The sequence below is a fragment of the Macaca nemestrina genome, chromosome 1 (assembly GCF_043159975.1).
Source record: "Macaca nemestrina isolate mMacNem1 chromosome 1, mMacNem.hap1, whole genome shotgun sequence".
NCBI classification, from domain to species: domain Eukaryota; kingdom Metazoa; phylum Chordata; class Mammalia; order Primates; family Cercopithecidae; genus Macaca; species Macaca nemestrina.
In genome coordinates this window covers 65,090,307-65,117,124 of record NC_092125.1, presented here as the reverse complement: position 1 = coordinate 65,117,124, position 26,818 = coordinate 65,090,307, and the positions used below count along the sequence as shown (strand labels likewise).

General features: G+C 49.2%; 2 protein-coding genes and 1 long non-coding RNA gene across 5 annotated transcripts in view; 2 read left to right on the top strand and 1 right to left on the bottom strand.

Moving 5' to 3' along the window:
- Window positions 1-685: 685 nt before the first annotated feature.
- Window positions 686-18,615, top strand: LOC105484860 (polymeric immunoglobulin receptor). The gene is made up of 11 exons (XM_011746914.3): window positions 686-824; window positions 6,520-6,615; window positions 7,626-7,970; window positions 9,353-10,009; window positions 11,289-11,621; window positions 12,382-12,708; window positions 13,980-14,160; window positions 14,574-14,695; window positions 15,353-15,484; window positions 15,600-15,658; window positions 16,739-18,615. Exons 2-11 carry the CDS (start codon window positions 6,573-6,575, stop codon window positions 16,832-16,834), a joined length of 2,295 nt encoding a protein of 764 aa, XP_011745216.1. The 5' UTR covers window positions 686-824; window positions 6,520-6,572; the 3' UTR covers window positions 16,835-18,615.
- A 2,603-nt stretch (window positions 18,616-21,218) lies between these two features.
- LOC105484858 (uncharacterized) overlaps window positions 21,219-26,818 on the bottom strand; it is an 11,692-nt gene continuing 6,092 nt past the window's right edge. Inside the window, exon 3 of the long non-coding RNA XR_011613387.1 lies at window positions 21,219-21,945. This is a non-coding gene — a long non-coding RNA (uncharacterized lncRNA). The remainder of the gene's footprint in view (window positions 21,946-26,818) is intronic.
- LOC105484856 (Fc mu receptor) overlaps window positions 26,383-26,818 on the top strand; it is a 19,613-nt gene continuing 19,177 nt past the window's right edge. For 2 of the 3 annotated variants that reach the window (XM_011746911.3, XM_011746910.3), the window contains exon 1: window positions 26,385-26,565. In XM_011746911.3, the coding sequence (XP_011745213.2) occupies window positions 26,529-26,565 (37 nt within the window). In that variant the 5' untranslated portion in view covers window positions 26,385-26,528. Of the gene's footprint in view, window positions 26,566-26,818 lie in introns of all 3 variants that reach the window. The other variant, XR_989248.2, reaches the window with a different exon arrangement.

Genomic DNA, 26,818 nt, shown 5'->3' with positions numbered 1-26,818 from the left:
ACTCAGCAGGTCGGCACCCTCCTTGCTGTGGAGCCAAGCCCAGGTCCTAACAAGACTCTGAGGTCAGCCATGTTCAGGGGAGCCCAGAAGCAGCGAGAGTCTTTCATGACTCCGGGGAGAGAAACAGGAAGGGCGACAGTCCTGCCAGTTCCTGGAGCTCTGGGACTGGTAAAAGGGGCTTGGCAGGAGGTGTGTAAAGGGCATTTTTAGTCCAGGCTAAGTAACCTAGGGAGTCGGAGGGGGTTCCCGAGCAACTGGGGATATGAGACCAAGGATTACGAGAGCCACTCCTGCCACCTGTGCCCCGTCAGATGATGTCAACTTCAAATCAAGCATTGGTCCGGGTTTTTTGCAGCTAATATCTGGCTATATCCTCTACCTGTAGATTTGGTATTACCATCCCTCTTTTCCAGATGAAAAGAAATAGGAAGGTGACTTGCCTAAGGTCTTGCAGCTAGAAAGTGACAGAACAGCATCTTCACACTTGACATTCTGTCCCTCATCCTGAAGCTGCAATGATGGAGGATTCCCAAGTAATAGAGTCTCCCCAAGGTCAAAGGAAACCAAATGGAGCCAGCCAGGGAAGCTAAAATGAAAGGAAAGCAAGGGATCTGTGAAAGTCACGTGACCCTGGCTGGCCACGGTGCCTGTGGGAGAGTGGCCCTTTAAGAGCCCAGGTGTGGGTCAAACACTGAGCAGAGTTTCAGTTTTGGCAGCAGCGTCCAGTGCCCTGCCAGTAGCTCCTAGAGAGGCAGGGGTTACCAACTGGCCAGCAGGCTGTGTCCCTGAAATCAGATCAACGGGAGAGAAGGAAGTGGCTAAAAGTAAGTGTTACTGCTCTGGGATCCCCAGACGGGATGCTATCTGGAAAGGGCTCGGGACGATGGCTGAGGCAACCCCCTCCATTCCCAACTCCCAGTCTCCCAGATAGTGGGGTGAGAAGGAAAAGGAGGCAGACTGTGACTGTGTGTGGTTGGGGAGTAAGCGTGCATATCCCAGTGGGATGAGTAGGGATACAAGTGTGTGGAAGCCCCCCATCCTTTTCTGAGAAATATCAGCAAGTGGGAAGGGACCGCTGTGGTCAGCATATGTAGCTGCACTCTTTCAGCTTGTTCTGTGCCTGGATTTCCTAACTCCTCACAGTTGATTAACTGTGTGGCCTTAGGCAAGCCACCTAACCTCTCTGATCCTCAGTTTCTTCATCTATAAAACAAAGGCAGAAATAACACCTATCATTCAGGGTCAATGTGGGTTCAAATGAGAAAATACGTGTGAAATAGCTTTGTCACCTCTAGAATGAAATAGGAATTGTTTCATATTTTTCAGATTAGTTTAATTAATCAAGGATGTATTGAACACCAGACAGACCTGGGATTAGATAATGCGCATAAAGTATGGCACCTAGCAAGTCCTCTTCCAGTCTTTGAGGTTTCCCGCTTGTGGCTTTCTGGCAAAGGCATGTTCAGCTCCTTTTACTGGGCTTCCAAGAACCCCTGCAATCCTTTCCAATTCCACCTCGCTTTGCTCTAGCAGATTCCTGCCATGGGAGACATAAGTGTGTGTCATCGCATCATCCTGCCCTTCCTAGAGGTAGAAAAAATGAGGTCCTCACGGGGTCACTGAGTGAGGTAGGGCTGAGCCCCACAGGCAGCATACTCAACTCCTGCTGCTCCTCCTGGCTCTGCAGCCAGCAGATCTCAGACATGGGCTCCCCTCCCTTTGCCCATCCTGACAGCATCCCAAGCCAGCAGTGAGACCGTCCAGCACAAGGGCAGCAGCTGGTCAAGCTCTGTCCCCGACCCCCAGTTCCCTTTGTGCAACTGCCACGGTGCCTGGGACCATTGAAGCTGCTCCTATTTTGTGCCATCACTTTCCCCCTTCACTAGGAGAATTATAGATCCCTTAACATCTGGAGAGGAGATGCCACTTTCAGGGGTTTAGGGGTCTGGTGCCTGGACGTAGGTCTTCCCAGAGCCAGATCTGGAATTCTCTCTCCATCCTTCTCTCTGCCCCTGGATGTGCTAATGTAACAGAAAGAACACTGAGCCAGGAGTCAGGAAAGCAACTCTCTCTGCCTATCTCCTAGCGCCTGTAGACCTCTGTGGCTTTAGGTGATAAAAAGTGGGGTCACACAGGCTTCCATTTAGTAAACCCACTTGCCCTGGGCTTTCACAGCTTCATCTCATTCTCCCCTGATACAAACGAGGAGGTAGGCAGGGCTGGTTTTGTGATACCATTCCCTAGTTGAGGAAACCAAGACAGCATGAGTCTATGTGAGTGGTGTAAAGTCACCAGCAAGTTTGAACAGTGAGGTTTTGGTGCAGCCATTTTGATACGGTCATGAGGACATTTTGATGTCACCTACAAAGCAAACTATCCAACTTAAAAAAAAATACCTATGCACTGTGCTCAGCAGAGACCTTCGCTTATGTCTTCCCTCTCTCTGGAGGGGCTAGGGCTGGGGTCCCAATGCCACTGGCATCGACACGGTATGGTGGAGTGGAAAGAGGCTTTGGCGTCAACATGCCTGGTTATACACATGGTTATGTAACATATCCTACACGTGGCAGGTGCTAAATAAATAGCAGCTAATATTTTCCAGGAAGAAATTTCTCTGTTGGCACCTACCCCTGGGTCCAGGTGTCTCTTCATTTTTTAATTTTTTGGAGTCTTGCTCTGTCACCCAGGCTGGAATGCAGCGGCGTGATCTCAGCTCACTGCAGCCTCCACCTACTGGGTTCAAGCGATTCTCCTGCCTCAGCCTCCCGAGTAGCTGGGATTACAGACCCGTGCCACCACACCCAGCTAATTTTTACACTTTTAGTAGAGACAGGGTTTTACCATGTTGGCCAGGCTGGTCTTGAACTCCTGACCTCGTGATCCACCCACCTCGGCCTCCCAAAGTGCTGGGATTACAGGCGTGAGCCACCACGCCCGGCCCCAGGTATCTATAAGAACTGCCTTTTCTGTGAAAGGCAGAGAGGAAGGAACTGAACAAATTCTCTTCTCTAAGATTGGATATCCTGCTCCTTCCTCTCCCACTGCTTCCTCTCAACAGCAAGACCCTCCGAGGTACAGCAGAGTGGCTAAGGGCCTATGTTCTTGATCCAGAATCCCATCTAAGTCACTTACCAACTGTGCAACCTTGGGCAAATGTCTCACCTCTCTGTGCCTCAATTATCTCACTCATGAAATGGGGTTGCCCATTTTGTCCTATCTCCTAGGGTGGCTGTAAGAATGAAACACATTAACACATGTAAAGCACCTGGAAAGGACTCAGTATACGTTCTTCTAGCCTAGCCCATAGTGCTTGTCTCCTCTCTTATCCACATGGGTCCAACCTAAGTAGCTCACTCTATCTTCGAACGATGCCCAGCAAGCAGACTTCTACTCTCATATCAAGTCCAGGGGACCTTTCTTCCTCTGAAAAAGAGGGAAACCTGAGATTAGATGGACAAAGGTTTGGACTCCACACCATGAGAGCTGAAGTGCAGTCACTTTAACTGAATAGGAGCTTGTTAAATACATTTTATAAAAAGAAAAACTATTCTTCAGCACAGCTTACACCCCTGCCCCAATCCACAATTGTGGGGCCATATATTACAAATATGTTGGGACACTAACTTAGTAAACTGAAAACAATCTAGCACATCCTAGCCTCAGCAGTGAAAAATCGACTGCTAGTTTAAGGACCAGAAAACGTGCCCTCATGCATGATACAATGCCATATATATAAAACTCAATAAAGGAGGCCCCTCTGCTCATTTAAAGCGTGATAATGGGGTAGAGACCTCAAATTCGGATTCTGCTGTGAGTCTTGGGGTCAAGAATCCCTACAACCCTTAGATTTACGACCTGTGTCATGAGGATAACAACATCTACCTCTTGGGTTGTTGTGCTGATGGATGAAGTCATACAAGAAAAGAACCTAGCAAAGCATTTGGCACAAAGTGGGTGCCCAACATTATGTTCTTTTTCTTCCTTCCATAAGCAAATCCTTTAAATCCAGCCCCGGCCACCCAGTGGGGTGGGTCTCCCTGAGATTTGAATCCCCCAGGTTTTGGAAGAAAGTCTCTGGTTTTGAGAGGAAGGGGTCTCTAATGATTCTGAAAGCTCGGGATCCTTCCAACTGTTACTAGAGAAATTGTGCTTCAAGTTTTAGCTTTGGGCAAAGAAGAGCTCCTGTTCCTGCAAGCAGGGGTATCCTCTCCTGCCAATCATCCCGTCTAGGACTGGACTATGTGCATCCCGCCCATGTTGCCATCTGCCTGACCTGCCTGTGCATGCCTGATGCTCTCATCCCTGGCTTGAGACCATGCAGAGGGTAATGGGTGCACGCACATGTCCCCTCTCCACACGAACATGCACAGTCACCCAAACATGTCACAAAATGAGAAGTCTGGGACAGAGGTCAGGGTCTTCACCTTGGAGAAGCTGGCATCTGACTCTGCAACCCAGGCCAAGTCCAGAAGAGGGCTGCTCAGCTTGTAGGAAGACCACTCCTGTCTCCCACAAATATTAGGCAGTTGCTTATCTAGAGGTGAGGACAGGAACAAGAAGCAGGGACAGCTGCTGCTGGTGTGGGTTCTTAAAAGCAGGCAGCATTTTGTCCTCCCACCTATGCCAGCACCCACCCTGTGCCAGCACAAGTAGCAAATGGTAGATCTCTCAGGTCTTTGCAGCCAGCCCATCCCAACTGTTGCCGAGACTTCCTGGCCTCCTGAAAGCTGCTCCCACCTGGGAGCATCTCCCATGGCAGCTTGCAGTGCTTACGCAGGTGATGACACCCCAGCCAACGTCCCCTGATTGCTTTCACGTTGGAGCTGACTGGTATTTGGCTAAGGTCCCACTCCAGCGATTAATCATTGACCTGGTAAGAAAGGTCTGGGGCAATTAACCGGACTCAAGAGAGCCTCGACGTTGCCATCTGACACCCATATCTGTTCCCACTCCCTCCCCTTACTCTTCCAAAGAACTGTAGAAACAAAATACCTTTATATTCACAAGGAAATAAAAGGTTCCTTGCTGGGAAATTCCCCTGCAACAAAGAAATAACGAAGATAAACAACTCTATTGCCTTTGGCTCAAGCTGAAGGGAGTCTGGGAGCAGGAGCAGGGGCCAGGGTGGTGAGGGAGGTCTGGGAGATAATGCCCAGCTTCCTCCTGCTTACAGCATCCTTATCTTTATGGCACTCATTACTGCCCAAACTTACGATCATTTAACACTCTCTTTGTCAAGATAACTCCAAAGTTTAAAGTCTGTCAAACTCTGGGAAAGTGGGAACTCCTCTCTCCTCCTCTAGGCTGTAGTTGGGGCCTTGATGACAGCTGCTGTCAGGCAGGCCCCTGGGACCCTCAGCTCTCCTCAGCCTTGGGCTTTGTCCACGGTGGTGACAAAGTCCACATGGGCTGCTCCATCTGAGTGGTCTTATCTTTGATTCTTCATCTTTGTCTGCCAGGTCTTACCAGGCAGGATTACAAAGACCCTACCACCTAAGTTTTTAAACCCCAATTCCATAACCAAGTTGCTGGGAAAACGTAAGCCTATCATTCAGCATCTCAAGATCTCAATGTTTTATCCATAAAATGGTTGTGATTATACCTCTCTGTCTTATTTCAAGGGAACATACAAAGCTCAAATGAAATAATGTAAATGATAGTGCTTTCATAAGCAACAGGGTCTCTAAAAATAACACAAATAAGCATAAGGTAAAAGCATGCTCTTGTATTTGGGGTGCCATACCGCAGTGGAGAGGTTAAGCACATGGACTTTGCAGTCAGACAAAGATGGGCCTAAATATTCCGCACCCCCATTCTGTGTACCCCCACACACTTAACCCCTGTGTGCCCTTGAGCAAGCTACTTAACCTTTAAGCCTTCATTTCCTCCCATGTGAATGTGAATAAGAATACTAACCTTATAGGGTTGATATCAAGTCCATATGAGATAATACACATAAATTATTCAACACAGTGCCTGAGACAGAATAAGGGAGCAATCAATGGGGTTAGGACCATCATAATTACATTTACAGCCTTAATAACCATGACACCTCCTCTGTGGGTCTCAGTTTCCTCATCTGAACACACCGTGAAATATGTCAGCCTGCTTCACCTCCCAGGAATGTCAGGAATGTAGGGAGGGCAGCTGAAACAGAAAGATGCGGCCACATATTGGTAGGAACCAATCACCCAGCAAGCCGTTCCTGAGATCTTACAGCATGCCTGGGACTGTGTCTCATGGGCAGGGAAACAGAACAAATGACACAATATCTCTATCCCAAAGGAGCTTGCAGCTTAGTTGAGAAGACAAAAGCTACTTATAGCTATTAAGGAAATGTAAGTGTTGAAGGATGATAAGACTTCGAGTTGTTATAGAAAAGGTGGAGGCACTGATTCATTCAACAGGATTTATGTCAATTGCTGGAGATACAAAGTCAAACAGATGTCACAGAAACTCTAAGGTCAACAGTCTTGGAAGACAAGGGGAGCTTCATCTCCTTGTGATTATTGTTTTCAGCATTGCACACGAGAAGTCGGCCTGAGTGGTGTGGAGCTCAGGACACACCAGCAATGCTGCTCTTCGTGCTCACCTGCCTGCTGGCGGTCTTCCCAGGTATGTCTGCCAGGTCCCTACTCCCCAAGCTCTACCCCTCCAGCCTGCCCGACTCCAGGGTTCACCTCCCTGGGGACACTAAAATCAGACTCATCCCCAGGGATGTCCCTCTCAAAGTTGGCACTCCCTTGAGGAAGAGTCATACAGAGACCATGTCTGTGAGCGTTGGAAATCAGGGACAGGAATGGCACTTCCTAATCTCAAGGCCAGGGGTCTGTGAAAGATCTTATTTGAGAATAACAAAGACCTTAACTTCAACCAAGCATCTCTATAACCCGCTGTGAAATCTGAGGGAAATCACTTATCCTTCCTGGCTCTCAATATTTTTATCTGGGGAAAAAAAAGACAAGAAAATCATCTACAAAGTGTTTTTAGAAATATAAGGAAATAACACATGGCAAGTGCAAACTTGTAACACCTTACGAAAGTGGTGTTATTGTTTGAAAAAACAAAGGATGGCTGGATGCTGGCTCACCGCTGTAATGCCAGCACTTTGGCAGGCTGAAGCGGGTGGACTGCTTGAGGTCAGTAGTTCAAGACCAGCCTGGCCAACATGGAGAAACCTTGTCTCTACTAAATAGAAATCAAAATTTGCCAGCATGTGCCTGTAGTCCCAGCTACTCAGGAGGCTGAGGCATGAGAATCACTTGAACCTGGGAAGTGGAGGTTGCACTGAGCCGAGATCGTGCCACTGCACACCAGCTTGGGTGACAGAGTGAGACTTTGTCTCAAAAAATATATATATATAAAATAAAAAACAAGGAATATCATAAATTTGTCATTCTCTTGTCCTTGAAATGGTTTTCATTAATGAATTACAATTAGAATTTAATCATGATTAAAACAGTCACTTTATTTAATCTCAGCAATTTTCCAGCTGTAATATATGATAAATTATCAACAGAGGGCCTATGTCTCAGGTAGAAAACCACATCTCCTCACAGTGGATTATCTGGAACAGGCTATACCTCCCAAGGGCCTCAGAAAACCTCTCTCTTCTGTACCCACAGCCATCTCCACGAAGAGTCCCGTATTTGGTCCCCAGGAGGTGAGTAGTGTGGAAGGTAACTCAGTGTCCATCAAGTGCTACTACCCACCCACCTCTGTCAACCGGCACACCCGGAAGTACTGGTGCCGGAAGGGAGCCAGTGGCCGCTGCATAACCCTCGTCTCCTCAGAGGGCTACGTCTCCAGCAACTATGCAGGCAGGGCTAACCTGACCAACTTCCCGGAGAACGGCACATTTGTGGTGAACATTGCCCAGCTGAGCCGGGATGACTCCGGGCACTACAAGTGTGGCCTGGGCATCAACAGCCGAGGCCTGTCCTTTGATGTCAGCCTGGAGGTCAGCCAGGGTAAGGATCCAGGCTCCTTGGGTTTCTGGGGGAATGTTAGAGGGAATTCTCTAAGGTGCATGGAGGGCTGGAGGAGGAACTTCCTGACAAGGATGCGTAGCCCGGCCGGGGGTCAGAAGGCTCCCCTCTACCCAGGCAAAGACTTCTTAGAACAGGAGGAGGAGACAGATAGGGCCTACTTGGGGGTGATAAGTGAACCCTTCTAGGACTTGGTGGCCTATAACATTTTAGGCTTTCTGGAGACCCCAGCTTAGAAGGGTATCAGGAGGACAAGTTTTCTCGTGTTTGCTATAGGTAGAAAGGGAAATCTGACATCAGGCTAAGGAGATAGAAAAGGCAGGGAGAGATTTACAGGGATCCTTAAATTCCTATCATTAATGCAACTTTCCGTCAAGGCTTGGGCTGCCAAAAGGCTTCTTGTAAAATGTATATATATTTTTTTAACCCAGGAACCCTTAGTCTTTCAGTATTATCAGGATAAACTAGATTATTAGTTCTTGACCAAAGACCAAGATCCTGAAAGGATGGGTTGCTAACAAGCCTATTCTAGTTGGAGAAAGAGAAAAAAAGAAAAGCTCTTTCTGACAAGGGTTTAACAATGAGGCCATTTTAGATAGTCAAGGACAACTCAAAAGAGAGGTCTTACAGAGGAAAGAAATTCAGGGGGACTCCCGAAGACATGTTCTGCTCCTTTGGAATATGCATACTATTGTCTGTGGACTAAATGAGGAGGTCATTCAGGTGGGGATGGAGATTCGAAACCACAGAATCTTAAGAGGTGAAGAGGGCTTAGAGTTTACCCTGTCCAGATGCTTAGAAGAACTTGCCGATGGTGGGTATGCAGCCTCTGATTAAGCACTTTAGCAGAAACTCACTGCTCCTCGAGACAGCCCATTTCACATTTACACTGTTGTAATTTTTAGAAACTTCTATTGTATGCATTGAAATCCATCACCCTGCGTTTACATTCGTTCTGTTCATTTCAACACACATTAATTTGGCCACCTACTATGCAGAGGCATTGTGCTTGTCACAGCAGAGGGGTCAAACATGAGAAAAACATGCTCCTGCCTTCAAGGTACTTCCAGTCCATGGAGAACATAATTAACCATACACCAGATTGGATGTAATAAGCGATGCGGATGTATCAAGAAAGCATAGGGCAGGGAGAGATTAGTGTCAGCTTGGGGAAGGTTTCATGGAGGAGACGGCCGTCAAGCTGGGCCTTGGAAGACATATTCTGACAGAGTTCCTCTGGGAAGGAGGGCATTCCAGGTTATAAGTCCACCCACACCCTAATTAGGAATAGCAAATAGTCCTATGTTGCAAGAAAGTAGAATCACAGTTTGCCCGCCCCCTACCCTGCACCCCTCATCCTGCAGGTCCTGAGCTCCCAAATGGCACTGAAGTCTACACGGTGGACGTGGGCAGAACAGTGACCATCAAATGCCCTTTTAAGACTGAGAATGCTCCGAAGACGAAGGCCTTGTACAAGAAGATAGGCCAGACCTCTGTGCTGGTCATTGACTCCAGAAATTATGTGAATCCCAACTATAAGGACAGAATACGCCTTCGTATTCCAGGTACTGGCCAGTTAATTTTCACCGTTGTCATCGACCGACTCAGGCTCAGCGATCATGGACTGTATCTCTGCCAGGCCGGGGATGGTTCCAATCTTGATGAGAAGAATGCTGACCTCCAAGTGCTAGAGCCCGAGCCCGAACTGGTTTATGAAGACCTGAGGGGCTCAGTGACCTTCCACTGTGCCCTGGGCCTTGAGGTGGCAAATGTGGCCAAATTTCTGTGCCGAGTGAACAGTAGGGAAACCTGTGACGTGGTCATCAACACACTGGGGAAGAGGGACTCAGCCTTTGAGGGCAGGATCCTGCTCAACCCCCAGGACAAGGATGGCTCATTCAGTGTGGTGATCACGGGCCTGAGGAAGGAGGATGAAGGGCGCTACCTGTGTGGAGCCCACTCGGATGGTCAGCTACAGGAAGGCTGGCCCATCCAGGCCTGGCAACTCTTCGTCAATGAGGGTAAGATCCTAGACAAGGAGAGGGAGGAGGTGGGGCAGTCTTGCAGGTGAGAGCCAAGCTCAACTCCCTCTGAGTCTATTTATCAATAGTCTTCAATCAGCCAATAGCATCCACTCACTGACCAGCCCCAAAGTGGAGGCTGTGTGGGCTGCTGCACAGGACAGCCAGAAAAAGCAGCCTCTGCCTGGTGGCAGCTCCTAATCACTCTTCTGTTATTAAAGTCCTTTTGATGGCTGTCCCTGCTTAACAAGTAAGAGGTGAGTAAAGCTCTTGATTGAGGCAGGACTTATAGATTGTGTTTCAGGGCTGTGGCAGGCTCTGCAGGGGTCCTCTGTCCCCTCCCCTGACCCCTGAACAAGAGGGGTGCCTCATCCCTCACATTCAGATGGAAAAAGGATTGGCTAATCTTAGTATCAATGCGTTCCCAGGAGTGCCCCAGCTTCTAAATGTTTCACTCCCACATTTTGTAGGGTTATTTGTGAATTTCAGCACCATCTGGCCCACTCAGCCCTACTCTAGTGAGCCATCAGCATAGTGAAAGAATTAAATCCCAGCTCCGTCTCACCCCAGAGCACCCTGCATAGAGTTGCCCTCGCGAGAAGCAGCAAACCCGTACTTGCAGTTCCAAGTATCTGTGCTTGTGACTTTTTTTTTTAAAGGGGCTTATGTTCCCTGCACGCCATGTTCATGTCCAACTTAGGGTCCTCACCAGGACCCCCTGCATCTTTGGTCACCTGGTTCTCTCTGGACCTCGGCTTTAGCTGCCTGGAAAATGGCTATCGTCTTTGAGATGCCCCTTGGGGCCCCAACAATTAAGCTCACCTTTGCTACATACTTTATATTTTACATAATACCTTTCTAAATATATTTTCTTGATTTGGACATAATCCCATTTGGCCACTTTTGTGGAATACCCTTGTTAGTGTATAAAACAGACAAAACCTTATACAGAGGGAGAGTTTGTAAGAAGCCAAAGAAGAAGAGCTGATATTCTCTCCTTCAACCCCTTCCATTCTCTGCTCAGAATAATGTGGAGGAAAAGAACAACATGCCCAGGTTGACGGGGAGACTCCATGTCCCCGGAGTCTGGCCCTGGTGGCTCCAGCTGCAGGCTTTGTGACATTAGGAAAGTTCCTTTTCATTTTCTGAGGAGGGTAAGGTGATGCATGTAAACTTCACTCCCTATCCTGGCTGAGACCCCAGGAAGAAGGCTTCTCAGGCCACGCAAGATTCTTCCTGCGTGGCCATCCTCCCATCCCATCTCTGTCTGTGCTTTCAGAGTCCACGATTCCCCGCAGCCCTACTGTGGTGAAGGGGGTGGCAGGAGGCTCTGTGGCCGTGCTCTGCCCCTACAACCCTAAGGAAAGCCAAAGCCTCAAGTACTGGTGTCTCTGGGAAGGGGCCCAGAATGGCCGCTGCCCCCTGCTGGTGGAGAGCCAGGGGCTGGTTCAGGAGCAGTATGAGGGCCGCCTCTCCCTGCTCCAGGAGCCAGGCAACGGCACCTTCACTGTCATCCTCAACCAGCTCACCACCCAGGACGCCGGCTTCTACTGGTGTCTGACCAACGGCGATACTCGCTGGAGGACCACCGTGGAGATCAAGATTATCGAAGGTAAGAGTTGAACAGGAAGGGAGAAAGCTCTAAGACCTCTCCAGCCAGCAGCAGCATCCCCAGCCACTCTTCCTCCTTTTTCACCCACCTCCACCCTGATGGGCCAGACCTCAGGAGGGAGCCCACCTATTCAGAGGTCACATTTTCATATCTGTAACACGCACCCTACACTCTGAATTACCATACATGGTACCTCCTACTATCAAGAACATGGGCCTCTTTCGCAGTGTGCAGGCATCAGCTGAAGTTGAGGATTGCAGATACCTCTTTGTATGGAGTCTAGAAGAGAAGGAAGAGTGAGGAAAGCAAACTGAAGTCCATGTGCAAAGATCTATGGGTTATGGTAGACTCTGGATTGATCATGGTGCTCATCAATAATAATTATTACCTAGGCACACAATTACATTTCTTATGTAGACAGAATAACATACTTATTTCTAATGCTATACGAAGAGGAAATGTAGACTGAGCATGGTGGTACATGCCTGTAATCCCAGCACCTTGGGAGGCCAAGACAGGAAGATCGCTTGAGCCCAGGAGACGGAGGCTGCAGTGAGCTATGATTGCACCACTAGCCTCCAGCCTGGGTGACAGAGAGAGACCGTGTCTCAAAAAAAAAAAAAAAAAAAAAAGGAAAAAGATTGAGATACATACATACATACATATATATGACATGTGGACAGCGACACCAGAGTCTCTTTCCTGCAGCATCTCCAAGTACCAACTTCTGTGCTTATTTCTACCTCCCTCCCTCCTCCAGGAGAACCAAACCTCAAGGTACCAGGAAATGTCACGGCTGTGCTGGGAGAGACTCTCAACATCCCCTGCCACTTCCCATGCAAATTCTCCTCGTATGAGAAATACTGGTGCAAGTGGAGTAACACAGGCTGCCAGACCCTGCCCAGCCAAGACGAAGGCCCCAGCGAGGCCTTCGTAAACTGTGACGAGAACAGCCGGCTTGTCTCCCTGACCCTGAACCCAGTGACCAGGGCAGACGAGGGCTGGTACTGGTGTGGAGTGAAGCAGGGCCACTTCTATGGAGAGACTGCAGCTGTCTATGTGGCAGTTGAAGAGAAGAAGGTAGCAGGTGAGTCTCCAAGGGCAGGGCCTGCGCCCCTCAGACCCAGAGGCAGGAATTCCTGAAGGCCCCTGCCTAAGAGCTTCTCAATCAGTGCTGGCCCGTATGTTTGGCTGTAAGAGGCTGAAAGTGGAGGGCGGGAAGGGAGGGGATGTTTAGGTCCTATATAGCCTCATTAAGCCTTTCAAAAGGGACATCTCAAATAAACATACCAACTAAATAAAAATAGTGGGTTTGCAATTTAACCTTGGCATTAAGACAACTCCCAGCTGAATGTGGTGGCTCACACCTGTAATCCCAGCACTTTGGGAGGCCAAGGTAGGCAGATCACTTGAGGCCAGGAGTTCAACACCAGCCTGGCCGACATGGAGAAAACTCATCTCAACTAAAAATACAAAAATTAGCTGAGCATGGTGGTGTAATCCCAGCTATCTGGGTAGCTGAGGCATGAGAATTGCTTGAACCCAGGAGGTGGGGGTTGCAGTGAATGAGATGGTGCCACCGCACTCTAGCCTGGACAACAGAGCTAGATTCCATTTCAAAAAAAAAAAAAAAAGACAAGTCCCATAGTTGCCACTTCAACCCAGATTGAAGTCTCTTCTCTATCTGGAAATATTCTTCTCTTTATAGAAGAATAATATGCATACAGCACTGTCATATACAATATGTTCATCTCCCTTCCCCCTGCCAAAGCTTGCCCTCAAAAGAGGGCCGGGTACCTTCGTTTACAAGGTCTGATCAAGAAAATTAGGAAACATCTAGTAAATTTGCATTTCAAGTCCTCTTTTAAAATTTCACATGAAATGTTTCAGCCCTAATAAGGGTATTTCGTAGTCCCTCAAGAAATCCTATTGTGTCTGGACCCTGCCGTTGGGACTCACTGAGGGGCCCTTCGCCAGGCTACCTCCAGGGGGCAGCACTATCGCACCCAGTTGGGCAGTCGGGAAGCCTGGGGCCAGCGTCTCAGAGCCTTGAAAATCTCCCCAGCCTAAGTGATGGGTCAGCCTTAATGATAGGTCAGCCTTTATAGCTGATCTATGACACGAAGGCTTGAAGGTCCCCACCAGACGTTTGGTAGTAATGGGGCAGAGATCATCTGTGACAGCTGAAGAAGGCCATCATGCTCTGTTTCTAATGCCATCCTGGGTCCTACCCCAACAGCCTTGAGATTGAACCCTGACCCTGTGATTCCTCATGAAGTCTCCCCAGACTCCTTCACCTCGAGGAGTAAGAGCATAGAGAAAAAACCACAACCCAGGCCCCACTCTTCCCTGTGGCAGGGTCCCGCGATGTCAGCCCAGCGAAGGCAGACGCTGCTCCTGATGAGAAGGTGCTAGACTCTGGTGTCCGGGAGATTGAGAACAAAGCCATTCAGGATCCCAGGCTTTTTGCAGAGGAAAAGGTCGTGGCAGATACGGGAGATCAAGCTGGTGGGAGCAGAGCATCTGTGGATTCCAGCAGGTGAGGAAGGATTCAAGGCTCCCCACTCGGAGAACACCCCAGAGCTGAGCACCTGAGGCTGGGCCACCAGGTCCAAGGAGGAAAGCCTGTCTGTCTCTTGAGCACTGGGGCAGCCCTTACTACCTTGCTTATACAATAAGTGGAAGGGTCCCATGGTACCCTCTGCCCTTCTCCCACGGCTGGGGAGGTGTTTACAAGTCAGTTCAGTCTTCCGGGCCTGGGATGCAACAAGGCCCAGTGCTTGCCTTTGCCAGTCTGGGAAGGCTTCTTAGAAGAATAGAGCTAGGGAGCTGCATCAGCAGGATGGGGTGGATAAACCTGGGAGGACAAAGTAGCCGAGTCAACCCTGGCAGCACATCCTCGGGCCCCCAGATCTCCTTTCCAGGGATGAACTAACTTAGGCCTTCTTCCAGCTCTGAGGAACAAGGTGGGAGCTCCAAAGCGCTGGTCTCCACTCTGGTGCCCCTGGGCCTGGTGCTGGCACTGGGAGCCGTGGTTGTGGGGGTGGCCAGAGCCCGGCACAGGAAGAACGTCGGTGAGTCCCTGGGATACTCCCTGCCTCCACCTCCAACCCGAGCCCTCAGTCCTGAATCATCTACCCATAGAGGAAGCTGCCATTGTCTCTCCTTTTTCACGGGCTAAAACAAAGGATCCTGAGAAAGCAGGATGGGGAAAGATAAACCCACACATACTCGAAACTTAAATTCGGAGCTGCTGTCCAAATACTAACTCTGGAAAATCATCTGCAATTACCCAGGGTCTAGGTTCAGAGGCAGGGCAGCCAGGAAGAGAAGACTGGGTTTCAGGAGACCCTGGGCTTGGACTAATTGGATAACTAATGAGCTGTGTGACACTGGGCCATCCTTATGCCATGCCTTAGTTTCCTCACGGCTCAAGACAAGGATGATAATCACTACCTCATAGAGCTGATGTGAGAACCAAAGGAGATATTGTTCATTGAAAGATCCCAGAGTGACAAACAAAGATCAGGGATTACTAAGTCCTGATTACCCAGGAAAAGGGACTGGGGAGGAGACTCGGATCATTTCCATCCCCCTGGGTCATAGTCAGAGGTGCACCACCTCAGCTGTCCTGCAGGGCTACAGTGGATCTGCCTAGAGACAAGCAGCCCAACCTGGCCTTCTAGGTCCCAGCCCCTGTCCCTACACCAACTCCTCTTCCTCCTGGACAGACCGAGTTTCAATCAGAAGCTACAGGACAGACATTAGTATGTCAGACTTCGAGAACTCCAGGGAATTTGGAGCCAATGACAACATGGGAGCCTCTTCGATCACTCAGGAGACATCCCTCGGAGGAAAAGATGGTATGACCCTCACTCAAGGGAATGCACAGCCCCTAGGGAGAGCAAGAATTGGCCCCACATCTGGGTTGGGAAAAGGAGGCTAGTAAGGGCTCACCTACCCTCTTTCTTCACACAGAGTTTGTTGCCACCCCTGAGAGCACCACGGAGACCAAAGAACCCAAGAAGGCAAAAAGGGTGAGGAGGAAGAAGGAAGCCCCACTATGTGCCAAGGAAATGCAGCATGAGGGGCTGCAGTTAGACTTCAGGAAGAACTACCTTAATATGGGGGCTGATCCCAAAATAGGGAGGATGGTATAAATAGTCCTTAGGAGTCCTCAGGACTTTTTGAGGAAGAACTGTATCTTACTGGTGGTGGAATGCTGATGTGGATAAGACCCAGGAAGGAGGTGAGCTATATGATTAGGCTGTAAAATGGCAAGAGGGAGGCAGGCCGGGAGATGAGAAAAGCAGGTACATAAAAGATGGGAAGCTCCAATGCCAAATCCTGGTGATTAAATGGATGCTCTTCCTGGGTTGGGGGATCCAAAGACCTTAGGCCACCCATCCTCCCTTAAGGGTTTGCTCAGGACCAACTTTTTGCCTTCCTAGGAGACATTTGCTCGCTGTGGGCAGTTTGAGGCTAGAAGCCCCTGCTCACTTCTCTTGAAGCCCCAGTAGAGGCAACTCCTGCCTTTGGGTGCCATATACCATCCCCGCAATCTTCCCTAGGACTCAGGGGACCCAGAAAAATAACATCTCGTGCCTCTAATCCCGAGGTGATAGTTTTTGTTGTTGTGGTTGTTTTTATCATATCTACTTTTTCTTGAAACATCTCTGGCATTTAGCAAAGTTAGAACAAGTTATTCCTGGAGACAGCCTTCCCCTTTAACTCTGTGGTGCCAAAAAGCTACCTCTCTGGGCTGGTAGAGAAAGAAAAACATACACCACCGTGGTTGACTCCAGCCTAGGCCACCTTGCCCGTGGACTGTGTGGGTAGCTTCCGGGGACAGGCCCAGGCAACAGAGGCGGTTCCACTCCACGTATTAGAAGGAGGTAGTGAGACAGAAGGAGATATTTTTAGAGGCTGCAACTTTCCATTTCTCAAAATGCGTCCTGTTTGGTGAACATGGGGGCTGGGATGAGAACAGTGGGCCCCACAGGCTTGTGTTGCTTGGACCAAGATCATGAATTCAGGATATTGAGTACTTCCCCTCCCCCGACTCCACCCACTGAGCCAGTGCCCCCCACACTGACGCTTCTCCTCTTGTGCCTTAGTCATCCAAGGAGGAAGCCGAGATGGCCTACAAAGACTTCCTGCTCCAGTCCAGCACTATGGCCACCGAGGCTCAGGAAGGCCCCCAGGAAGCCTAGATGGTGTCGCCACCTGCCTCCTGCACCCATGACAATCACCTTCAGAATCATGTCGATCCTGGGGCCCTCAGCTCCTGGGGACCCCATTGCCTGCTCTAACACCTGCCTAGGTTTTTCTTACTGTCCTCAGAGGTGTGCTGGTCCCCTACTCAGTGACATCGAAGCCTGGCCTAATTGTTCCTATTGGGGATGAGGGTGGCATGAGGAGGTCCCACTTGCAACTTCTTTCTGTTGAGAGAACCTCAGGTATGGAGAAGAATAGAAGTCCTCACGGGTCCCTTGAAGGAAGAGGGACAGCGGTGGGAGAGCTGATTGCAGAAAGGACAGACGTGTAATGCCCCTCTGCGCCCTTATCATGGGATGTCAACAGAAGTTTCCCTCCACTCCATCCCTCCCTCCCGTCCTCTCTCTCTTCTTCTTTCCTTCCATCAAAAGATGTATTTGAATACATACTAGAATTCAGGTGCTCTGCTAGATGCTGTGACAGGTATGCCACCAACACCGCTCACAGCCTTTCTGAGGACACCAGTGAAAGAAGCCACAGCTCCTCTTGGCGTATTTATACTCACTGAGTCTTAACTTTTCACCAGGTGTGCTCACCTCTGCCCCTGTTGGGAGAGGTCATAAAATTTCTCGAGTCCTAAAGCCTCAGGGGTCATGTATGATGAGCACACATACAGGTAATTATAAACCCACATTCTTACCATTTCACACATGAGAAAATTAGGGTTTGGAAGAGTGAAGCATTTTTCTTCTTTCTTTTTTTTTTTTTTTTTTTGAGATGTAGTTTCGCTCTGTCGCCCAGGCTGGAGTGCAGTGGCACGGTCTCAGCTCACTGCAACCTCCGCCTCTCGGGTTGACACCATTCTCCTGCCTCAGCCTCCCAAGTAGTTGGGACTACAGGCACCCACCACCACGCCTGGCTAATTTTTTATATTTTTAGTAGAGACAGCGTTTCACTGTGTTAGCCAGGATGGTCTCGATCTCCTGACCTCGTGATCTGCCCGCCTCGGTCTCCCAGAGTGCTGGGATTACAGTCGTGAGCCACCATGCCCGGCCTCTTTTTTTCTTTTCTTTTTTTTTTTTAAGACATAGCCTCACTGTGTCACCCAGACTGGAATGCAGTGACACAATCTCGGCTCACTGAAACCTCTGCCTTCCAGGTTCAAGCGATTCTCGTGCCTCAGTCTCCCAAGTAGCTGGGACTACAGATGTGGGCCACCACGCCTGGCTTTTTTTTTTTTTTTTTTTTTTTTTAGAGACAGGGTTTCACCATGTTGACCAGACTGGTCTCGAACTCCTGGCCTCAAGTGATCCGCCCACTTTAGCCTCTCAAAGTGCTGTGATTACAGGCATGAACCACTGTGCCCGGCCCTGAAGCATTTTTCTCAAAGGCCGCCAGTGAGATAAACTAGATTTGGCGTCTTCTCTCCTGGGCCAGGGATCTCTCTACAAGAGCCCCTGCCCCTCTGTAAGGAGGAGGAGGGAGAAGAGAAAATGTAAAGGAGGGAGATCTTTCCCAGGCCCCACCATTTCTGTCACTCACATGGACCTAAGATAAAAGAATGGCCAAACCCTCACAACCCCTGGTGTTTGAAGAGTTCCAAGTTGAAGGGAAACAAAGAAGTGTTTGATGGTGTCAGAGAGGGGCTGCTCTCCAGAAAACTAACATTAATTTCTTTTTCCCTCTGAGTTCTGTACTTCAATCAGCCTACAAGCTGGCACCTGCTAACAAATCAGAAATATGACAATTAATAATTAAAGACTGTGATTGCCACCAATGAGGCTCAGACTGTATTTGTCCCCAATACCTTCTGTCTCCCAGACAGCCCTTTCATGGCTTTCTTTTCTTTTTCTTTTTCTTTTTTAAGACAGGGCACTCTGTTGCCCAGGCTGGAGTGCAGTGGTGCAATCACGGCTCACTGCAGCCTCTACCTCCTGGTTTCAAGTGATCCTCCCACCTCAGCCTCCAGAGTAGCTGGGACTGCAGGCATCCACCACCACACTGGCTAACTTTTTGTATTTTTTTTTTGTAGAGACAGAATTTCGCTATGTTGCCAATGCAGGTCTTGAATTCATGGGCTCAATTGATCCTCCCACCTCTGCCTCCCAAAGTTCTGGGATCACATACACTAGCCACTGCATCTGGCTGCCTTTTGCTTTGGTCCCGCTTTTAGGCACCCCGGGACCCCCTTGTCTGTCAAGATCATTCCTAAGTTCTGGTGCTAAACCATGTCATATCCTATAAGGACTGCCTAAGCTGTCTGTTGGCAGCTAGCCCCCCCATCTCATCCCTAGACTCTTCCACAGGGCTTCTGTGTGTGGAGAGTTCTCTCTGCAAGAAAGTTCTCCCCAGTCTGCCATCCTGCCTGATGTGAACCTTTGCCTCCACCCAGGCCTTAAACATAATGCTGTGGATGCTATGAGCTTCCCAAGTCTACACTTTCCTGGACTCAGACTTCAGTCCTCTTTTGGTCTCCCCTCCAGTCCCACTAACCGCAGTACTCAGTCTCAGTTCCCAGGCCCTGACCTGGGTCAGAGCCTTGGGCTTCTATCCAGCCAGAAGAGGGGGCATCAGAAATGTTTATTTCTCTCTTCTGTGATGGGGATCCATAGCTTCTGGAATGACAGCAAATCGTTCCAGGAGGATCAAAATGACAAGATGTGTCAGAACCTACCACTGTCTTACCCTTTCAGGAAGCTGTTCTCTGACTCACCAAAGGGCCATGTTTATGGTAGAGGATTAAGGTGCAACTTCTGTATGAATGCCAATAACCAGCGAGCCAGTCCTGAGCTCGTGTAGCCTATCCCAGTCCTGAGCTCGTGTAGCCTATCCCAGTCCTTCGAAGCGAAGGTCAAGAAATGTCACTATAGCCAAAGGCGATCTTATATTATTCCTAAGTGATATTGTCAATACAGCCCAAAGTCCATCTGCTCCTCGTGTAGCATGAGAAACCCTTTTAAATAAGGAAGCTGGTTCATAGGTTCTGGTGGACATGAGTTTGGAGAAGATATGATTCATCTTAGTACAGGGGAGTGACAATAAACTGCAAGATTGATGATGATAAACCAATTAGCAATGGTCAGTGGCCCCGAGCATTCAAGGAACTATTTAAACATTTGATGACAAGGAAATCTTCCCCAAGTTCTTGAATTATCTTCATGTTTATTATTTTTTAAAGTCCAATATGTAAAGATAGGACTATTATTAAGGCCCAACTATTATTAATGCTCAACCACTGCTGGGCATTATTAAGGCCCAAGAGTGGTTAGGAATTGGTTTTTTTTGTTTTGTTTTGTTTTTGTAGAGACAGGGTCTTGTTTGTTGCCCAGGCTGGTCTGGAACTCCTGGCCTCAAGCAATCCTTCTGCCTCTGCCTCCCAAAGCACGGGAACTACAGGCGTGAGCCAGTGCACCCAGCCAGGAATTCGTTTCTAGCAACTGATTTGTTTGTAAAGCTAAAAAATAGATCTCTGATTTAGACTTTCCCAAAACTCAAGACAGAACATCTCTCCTAAGAACATTAAACAGCAGCGAGAGGAACTGACTGTGCTATGGTCTATGAAACTGGCCCCCCAGGCAGAGAAACAAGTAGTTTCCCACCCCATCCCTCCCAGCTTTCCTAAAATAATTATCTCTCCTAAGGAGTCTGCACAACAAAAAATAAGAGATCATCTCAAAAAGGCTACCTGTCTAAGTGGACAGTGGACATGCTGAGAGGCAGGCTGTGAGACTGAGACCAAAGGTCCCAGCAGGCTGTGGAGCAAGGCAGGCACGGAGAGAGGATCATCGGTATAGGAGCCAAGCAGCTCTGGAGTTTCTCTTCCAAGGCTGATTCTCAAAAGGCAGCCAAGCCACTCTCCCTAGAGCCAAAAATCTTTGGCCTAGATACAGGAACATGAATATTCTAAAATCCAGGTGGTTGCTGTTATGTCACATTGAAGTTGAACCAAAAGTCCAGCATGTTTGGGGTTTTAACCTCAGAACTCCAATAGGAATATGGCCCTAGTCAGGAAAGAAATCTTAGTCACCGAAATCCTACCATTTATTATCTTCAAAAAGTCACATGGCTGGGTGCGGTGGCTCACACCTGCAATCCCAGCACTAGCACTTTAGGAGGCCGAGGCAGGCAGATCACAAGGTTGGGAGATCAAGACCATCCTGGCCAACATGGTGAAACCCCGTCTCTACTAAAAATACAAAAATTAGCTGGGCGTGGTGGTGGGCGCCTGTAATCCGAGCTACTTGGGAGTCTGGGGCACGAGAATCACCTGAACCCGGGAGGCAGAGGTTGCAGTGAGCCTAGATCGCGCCACTGCACTCCAGCCTGGGGACAAAATGAGACTCTGTCCAAAAAAAAAAAAAAAGTCACAAATGGGCTTATTGTTGTAAAGGTAAATCCTCCAAGGCCCTACTGCTGTGGAGTGGCTCACTCTGGGACAGGCAAGCCTGGGATCCTTTGGTGCTTGGAAGGACGGGACTACAGGGTGCCTGAGTCAGGTACCTCTACCTGGGGCGGGGGCTTGTTCTTGGTGAGTCCACCAGACAAGGAGATTTTTGTGATCTGTCATTGCAGACAACAGCATTGGGTCAGGGAGAGGACCACCTGAGGATGGAGACCCTCAGTTTGGGAAGGCCCTGGAAATGGCCCTTCTAACTCAGCTATGTGGAGATGAAAGCAGAGAAATGCAATAACCAAGCAGAACCCATGACAACAACCTCCCCGCAGTGGCGGTGGCTAATGTCCACTGCACTCTGACCACATTGCAGGCTGTGTGTTGAGTCCCTTGTAACACTTACCTCATGTGATCCTCACAACGGCCTTACGAGAAATGTTCTTCTTAGCCCATCTGTAACACAGGGAGGATGGCAGAGCCCAAGCTAAAAGGTCATCATAGAGAGTGAATGAACACACCTCAAGGACTTACACTTTCCAATGAGGCATTATTTATTCCCTCCACCCGCTGTTGGGGCGCTGTGAATGTTTTCCATCAGGTTCACCCCTTCTGGCCTCTAGAGGGTGTTGGGCCATTGACTCCCTTGCCCCATGGTGTGCTCCAGCCTGGCAGACGCTCCCCTGGGAGTAGAAGTGCCAGGGCACCATGGCAGCCCTGTGAGTCAGAAAGGAGAAATTGAGTTTAGATGAGAAAAAAAGAGGAGAAAATAAGGATGTAAGAAATGTAAACTTCACAATTTCACCAGCAGTCAGTCTTCCCTTGGGCCCCAACCCCCATGACCCAAGGGCAACAACGGTAGGTGGATGGAACAGGCCCGGTTCTGGGGGTTTTGATCCCCTCAAACTCCAAACATTCAGCTCCTGCCCAGCAGTCCTCAGACCCTAACTCTTAGTCTTAACAACCTAACGGGATGTTTTCAAGGTTTCACTTCCGCCACACATGATGCAAAAGCTCCTCCCCACTCCCATCCCACACACCTTCCGCCGTGTCTGGCAGGCCCCAGCCTCAGCACAGCCACACACCACACACTCACACACTCCACAGAGCACACTCATGGACACACACCACACACACATAACCAGACACCACACACTAGACAATGCACACACGCACTCATAGCCACATACCACACACTCACACACTCCACAGAGCACACACACTCATAGCCACACACCACACACACTCAACCAGACACCACACACACTCCACAGAGCACACACACACTCATGGACACATAGCACACACACACACATAACCACACACCACACACTGACACTCTAGGCAGTGCACACACACACACTCATAGCCACACACCACACACTCACACACTAGACAGTGCACACACACACACTCATAGCCACACACCACACACACTCCACAGAGGACACACACACTCATACTCACCACACACACACTCAACCAGACACCACACACACACTACACAGAGCACACACACACTCATGGACACACACCACACACACACATAACCACACACCACACACTCACACACTAGACAGCACACACATACTCATAGCCACACACCACACACACACACTAGACAGAGCACACACACACTCATAGCCACACACCACATACATTCAACCAGACACCACACACACACATAGCCACACACCACACACTCACACACTAGACAGAGCACACACACACTCATAGCCACACACCACATACATTCAACCAGACACCACACACACACATAGCCACACACCACACACTCACACACTAGACAGAGCACACACACTCATAGCCACACACCACATACATTCAACCAGACACCACACACACACACAACCACACACCACACACACACTAGACAGAGCACACACACACTCATAGCCACACACCACATACATTCAACCAGACACCACACACACACACATAACCACATATCACACACACACTAGACAGTGCACACACACACTCATAGCCACACACCACACACTGACACACACTCATAACCACATACCACACACACAACACAGAGCACACACACACAGCCACACACCACACATTTACATACACATAACCACACACCACACAATCACATGCTCCACAGAGCACATACACACTCACACACTCCACAGAACACACACACACTCATAGCCACATACCACACATTTACACACACTCATAACCACACACCACACACTCACTCCACAGAACACACACACACTTATAGCCACACACCACACATTCATACACACTCATAGTCACACACCACACACACTCCACAGAGCACACACACAGCCACACACCACACATTCACACACACTCATAGCCACACACCACACATTCAAACTTACCTACAACACACAGTGCACACTCGTACTCATAGCCACACTAGAGCCAAAAATCTTTGTCCTAAATACAGGGACATTAGTAAGTTTTTGCTGATGTATCACATTCACACACACACACACTCCACATGGCACACACTCACACACTCAGCCACACACCACATTCACACTCACACACAGCACACAGCACTAACACTCACATACTCATAGCCACACACCACACACTCACACTCATACACTTAGCCACACACCACACACACACACTCATAGCCACACACCACACATTCACACTCACACACTCCACACAGCACACTCATAGCTACACATCACACATTCACACACACTACAAACAGCGCACACTCATAGCTACATACCACACATTCACACACGCACATACTATGCACAGGGCACACTCACACACTCACAGCCACACACCACACGTTCACACACACACTACACACATCACACACTCACAGCCACACATCCTACATTCACACACACATTACACAACACATACACACTAAGCCACACATCATACATTCACACACTCACACACCACACATCACACACTCACCGCTACACATCATACATTCACACAGACACACTACACATACCACATTCACACACTCATAGCCACACACCACACATTCACACACACTACACACATCACACACTCACAGCCACATACCACACATTCACAGACTCACATACTGTACACTCACACACTCCACAGGACACACTCACATAGAGCCACACACCACATATTCACACACACACACTACACACATCACACACTCACAGCCACACATCCTACATTCACACACACTACACAGCACATACACACTCATAGCCACACATCATACATTTGCACACTCACACACTACACACATCACACACTTACTGCCACACATCAAACATTCACACACGCTACACATAATACACTCACACACTCTTAGCCACCCACTACATGTTCACACTCTCACTACACACACACTATAGACACACCACACACACACACCACACAACACACATTGCACCCTCACACACCACACCTCAGTCACATACCACCCATACTTCACACGCTCAAACATCAGTCATACAACACACACCACACACTCACACATTCACACATATATTCATACTCACACACTCTTGCCCCCACACACATCATGTCCATTCATTCATATTCTCCTTCTCTGTCTCTCCAAGACAGCCCCAGGCCTCGAGCCCAGTGCAGGGTGAAGCCCAGCTGTGTGACAGCTCTGGGGCATTGGGAAGAGCCCACTAAGTAGGGCAGAGTGGGACTGATCCCAGCTCGGAGCTCTGGCACTCACTAAGCAGAGGCCCGAGGCTGCCCTCGGCCATCTTGGCCCATTTCGGGGCTGGAGGACATCACAACCACAGCTGCTCTGGGCCAGGGGAGACTCAGATAGGGATGGGGCAGGGCATGCTGCCCGCCCCCACACACACTTCCTCTGCACCTGCTCTGAGCCTCACATTCAACTTCCACCGCGGATGTTGTTGTTTTGGAGAACATGTGACAAGTCTGCTGTGTGGGGGCGAGCAGGGAGTGGCTTACATGACCACTGTGGAATCGGCTCTGTCAGTCACACCCTCCCCAGAAACAGTATGAGAATAACCTGGATCCTCCAGGGGCACAAGAGGTCCTTGCACCTGAGGTTGGGCCCTGGGAACTGACCTCCAGGGATGAAACTTCCAGAAACAGAGCCCTGGGAATGCCCTTATAAGTAACACCCCTGCGCAGCTCACAATGAAGGCTGCTTAAACCACTTCCATGCCTGTGGGTTCTGCTGGGCCTCAGAAAAGCCATGTGAGGTGGGCAGGGCAGGGGCAATCCCTACTTTATCAAGGAAAAAACCGAGGCCCAGGGAAATTTGCCCAAAGCTAGAAAGTGCCAAGGCAGGACAAGACCTGAGGTCTTCTGACTTGCATCCAAAACTCTTCCCAAGATGCCCTGTGGCCTCAGCATCTCTCTCCATCAGTCATGGGCCTTACCCTTGGGCCCTTGGGGTCCTGAAGGAGGGCTCTACCAGGCTGCCGTGACTTCAGGCAAAGTGGCTGGATGACCTGTCATAGCCCAGTTCTTGTATTGCCCTGGTGGTCACTGGACAGAGGCCTGAGCCCTTGCCACAGGGCAGCACCTTGTGGGGACAGTTGGGGGAGATGAAGGGTGAGGGATGGCTGAGGTGCTGCGGAGCTATGGTAAAGTCCCCAGGAACTATGTTCTGCAGGAGGGAGTGCCAGGGACCATCTAGTCCCAGCTTCATTTCTTTCCTAGATTGAAGAAATTGAGGCTCAGAGAAAAGTAATGGATTGCTCAAAGTCCATAGTTAGTATCCCCACATAGTAGGTGCTCAAAAACGTTTGTAAAGATGAGTTAACTGGTGACTGGTAAGGACTACAGTCAGCATCTTCTGACTTCAGGCCCAAGCATCTGCCCATACAGCCTTTCTCAGGTGGGGAAAATTGGTGATAAGGCTCTTTTATCCTGAAGGCCAAATGAAAGCAAATGACCCCAGCTCGGAAACCAATGAGTATAAGGAAAGCACGGGAGGCCCTGCTAAGAAAAAGCACCAAGACAAAGGAATATCAGGCCTGGTCGCTGCTAATAGTCTGGAGGAACTTCCTAGATGCCTTTTGAGCAGGGTGACCCTTTCTTACTCCACATAACATGTTTTCTCAGCTCCTGACTTCCTCTGCGGTTTGTCAGCACTCTCTTTTTAGCCTAAGACTAGTTAGCAAACAAGGGAGGTTGTCATTTCCTCATCGTGAAGCTTTGTTCCTCGTGGGGGCTAGAAATCTCTTTCTAGCTCCAGATTGTGAAGGCTTCCTGAGTAAGCAGCGTGTCTCCATCCCCCTCTCTAGGGGCTCTTGGGTGGATCTTGCACTCTAGAAGGAACAATGGACCTCTGGCTTTGGTCACTTTACTTCCTGCCAGGTAAGTACTATGGGGAAACACTTCAGACCTCTGAATGAGGTTTGAATTGGCCACAAGTAGAAGAGTTGCCTGGTAGCTCTAGCTCTGATGTTTCTGGATGGATTCAGTTGCAAACCAACACCTAGGGTAGGACAAGAATGGAGGCCACGTGAGGTGTTGGATGCCCTCCTCACTCCTTCCCAGGGCTCTGCTAATGCTCCTTTCTCCACTCCAGACACTCTCCTGTTTCAGTCAGGTGTTAACTCTGTCACCC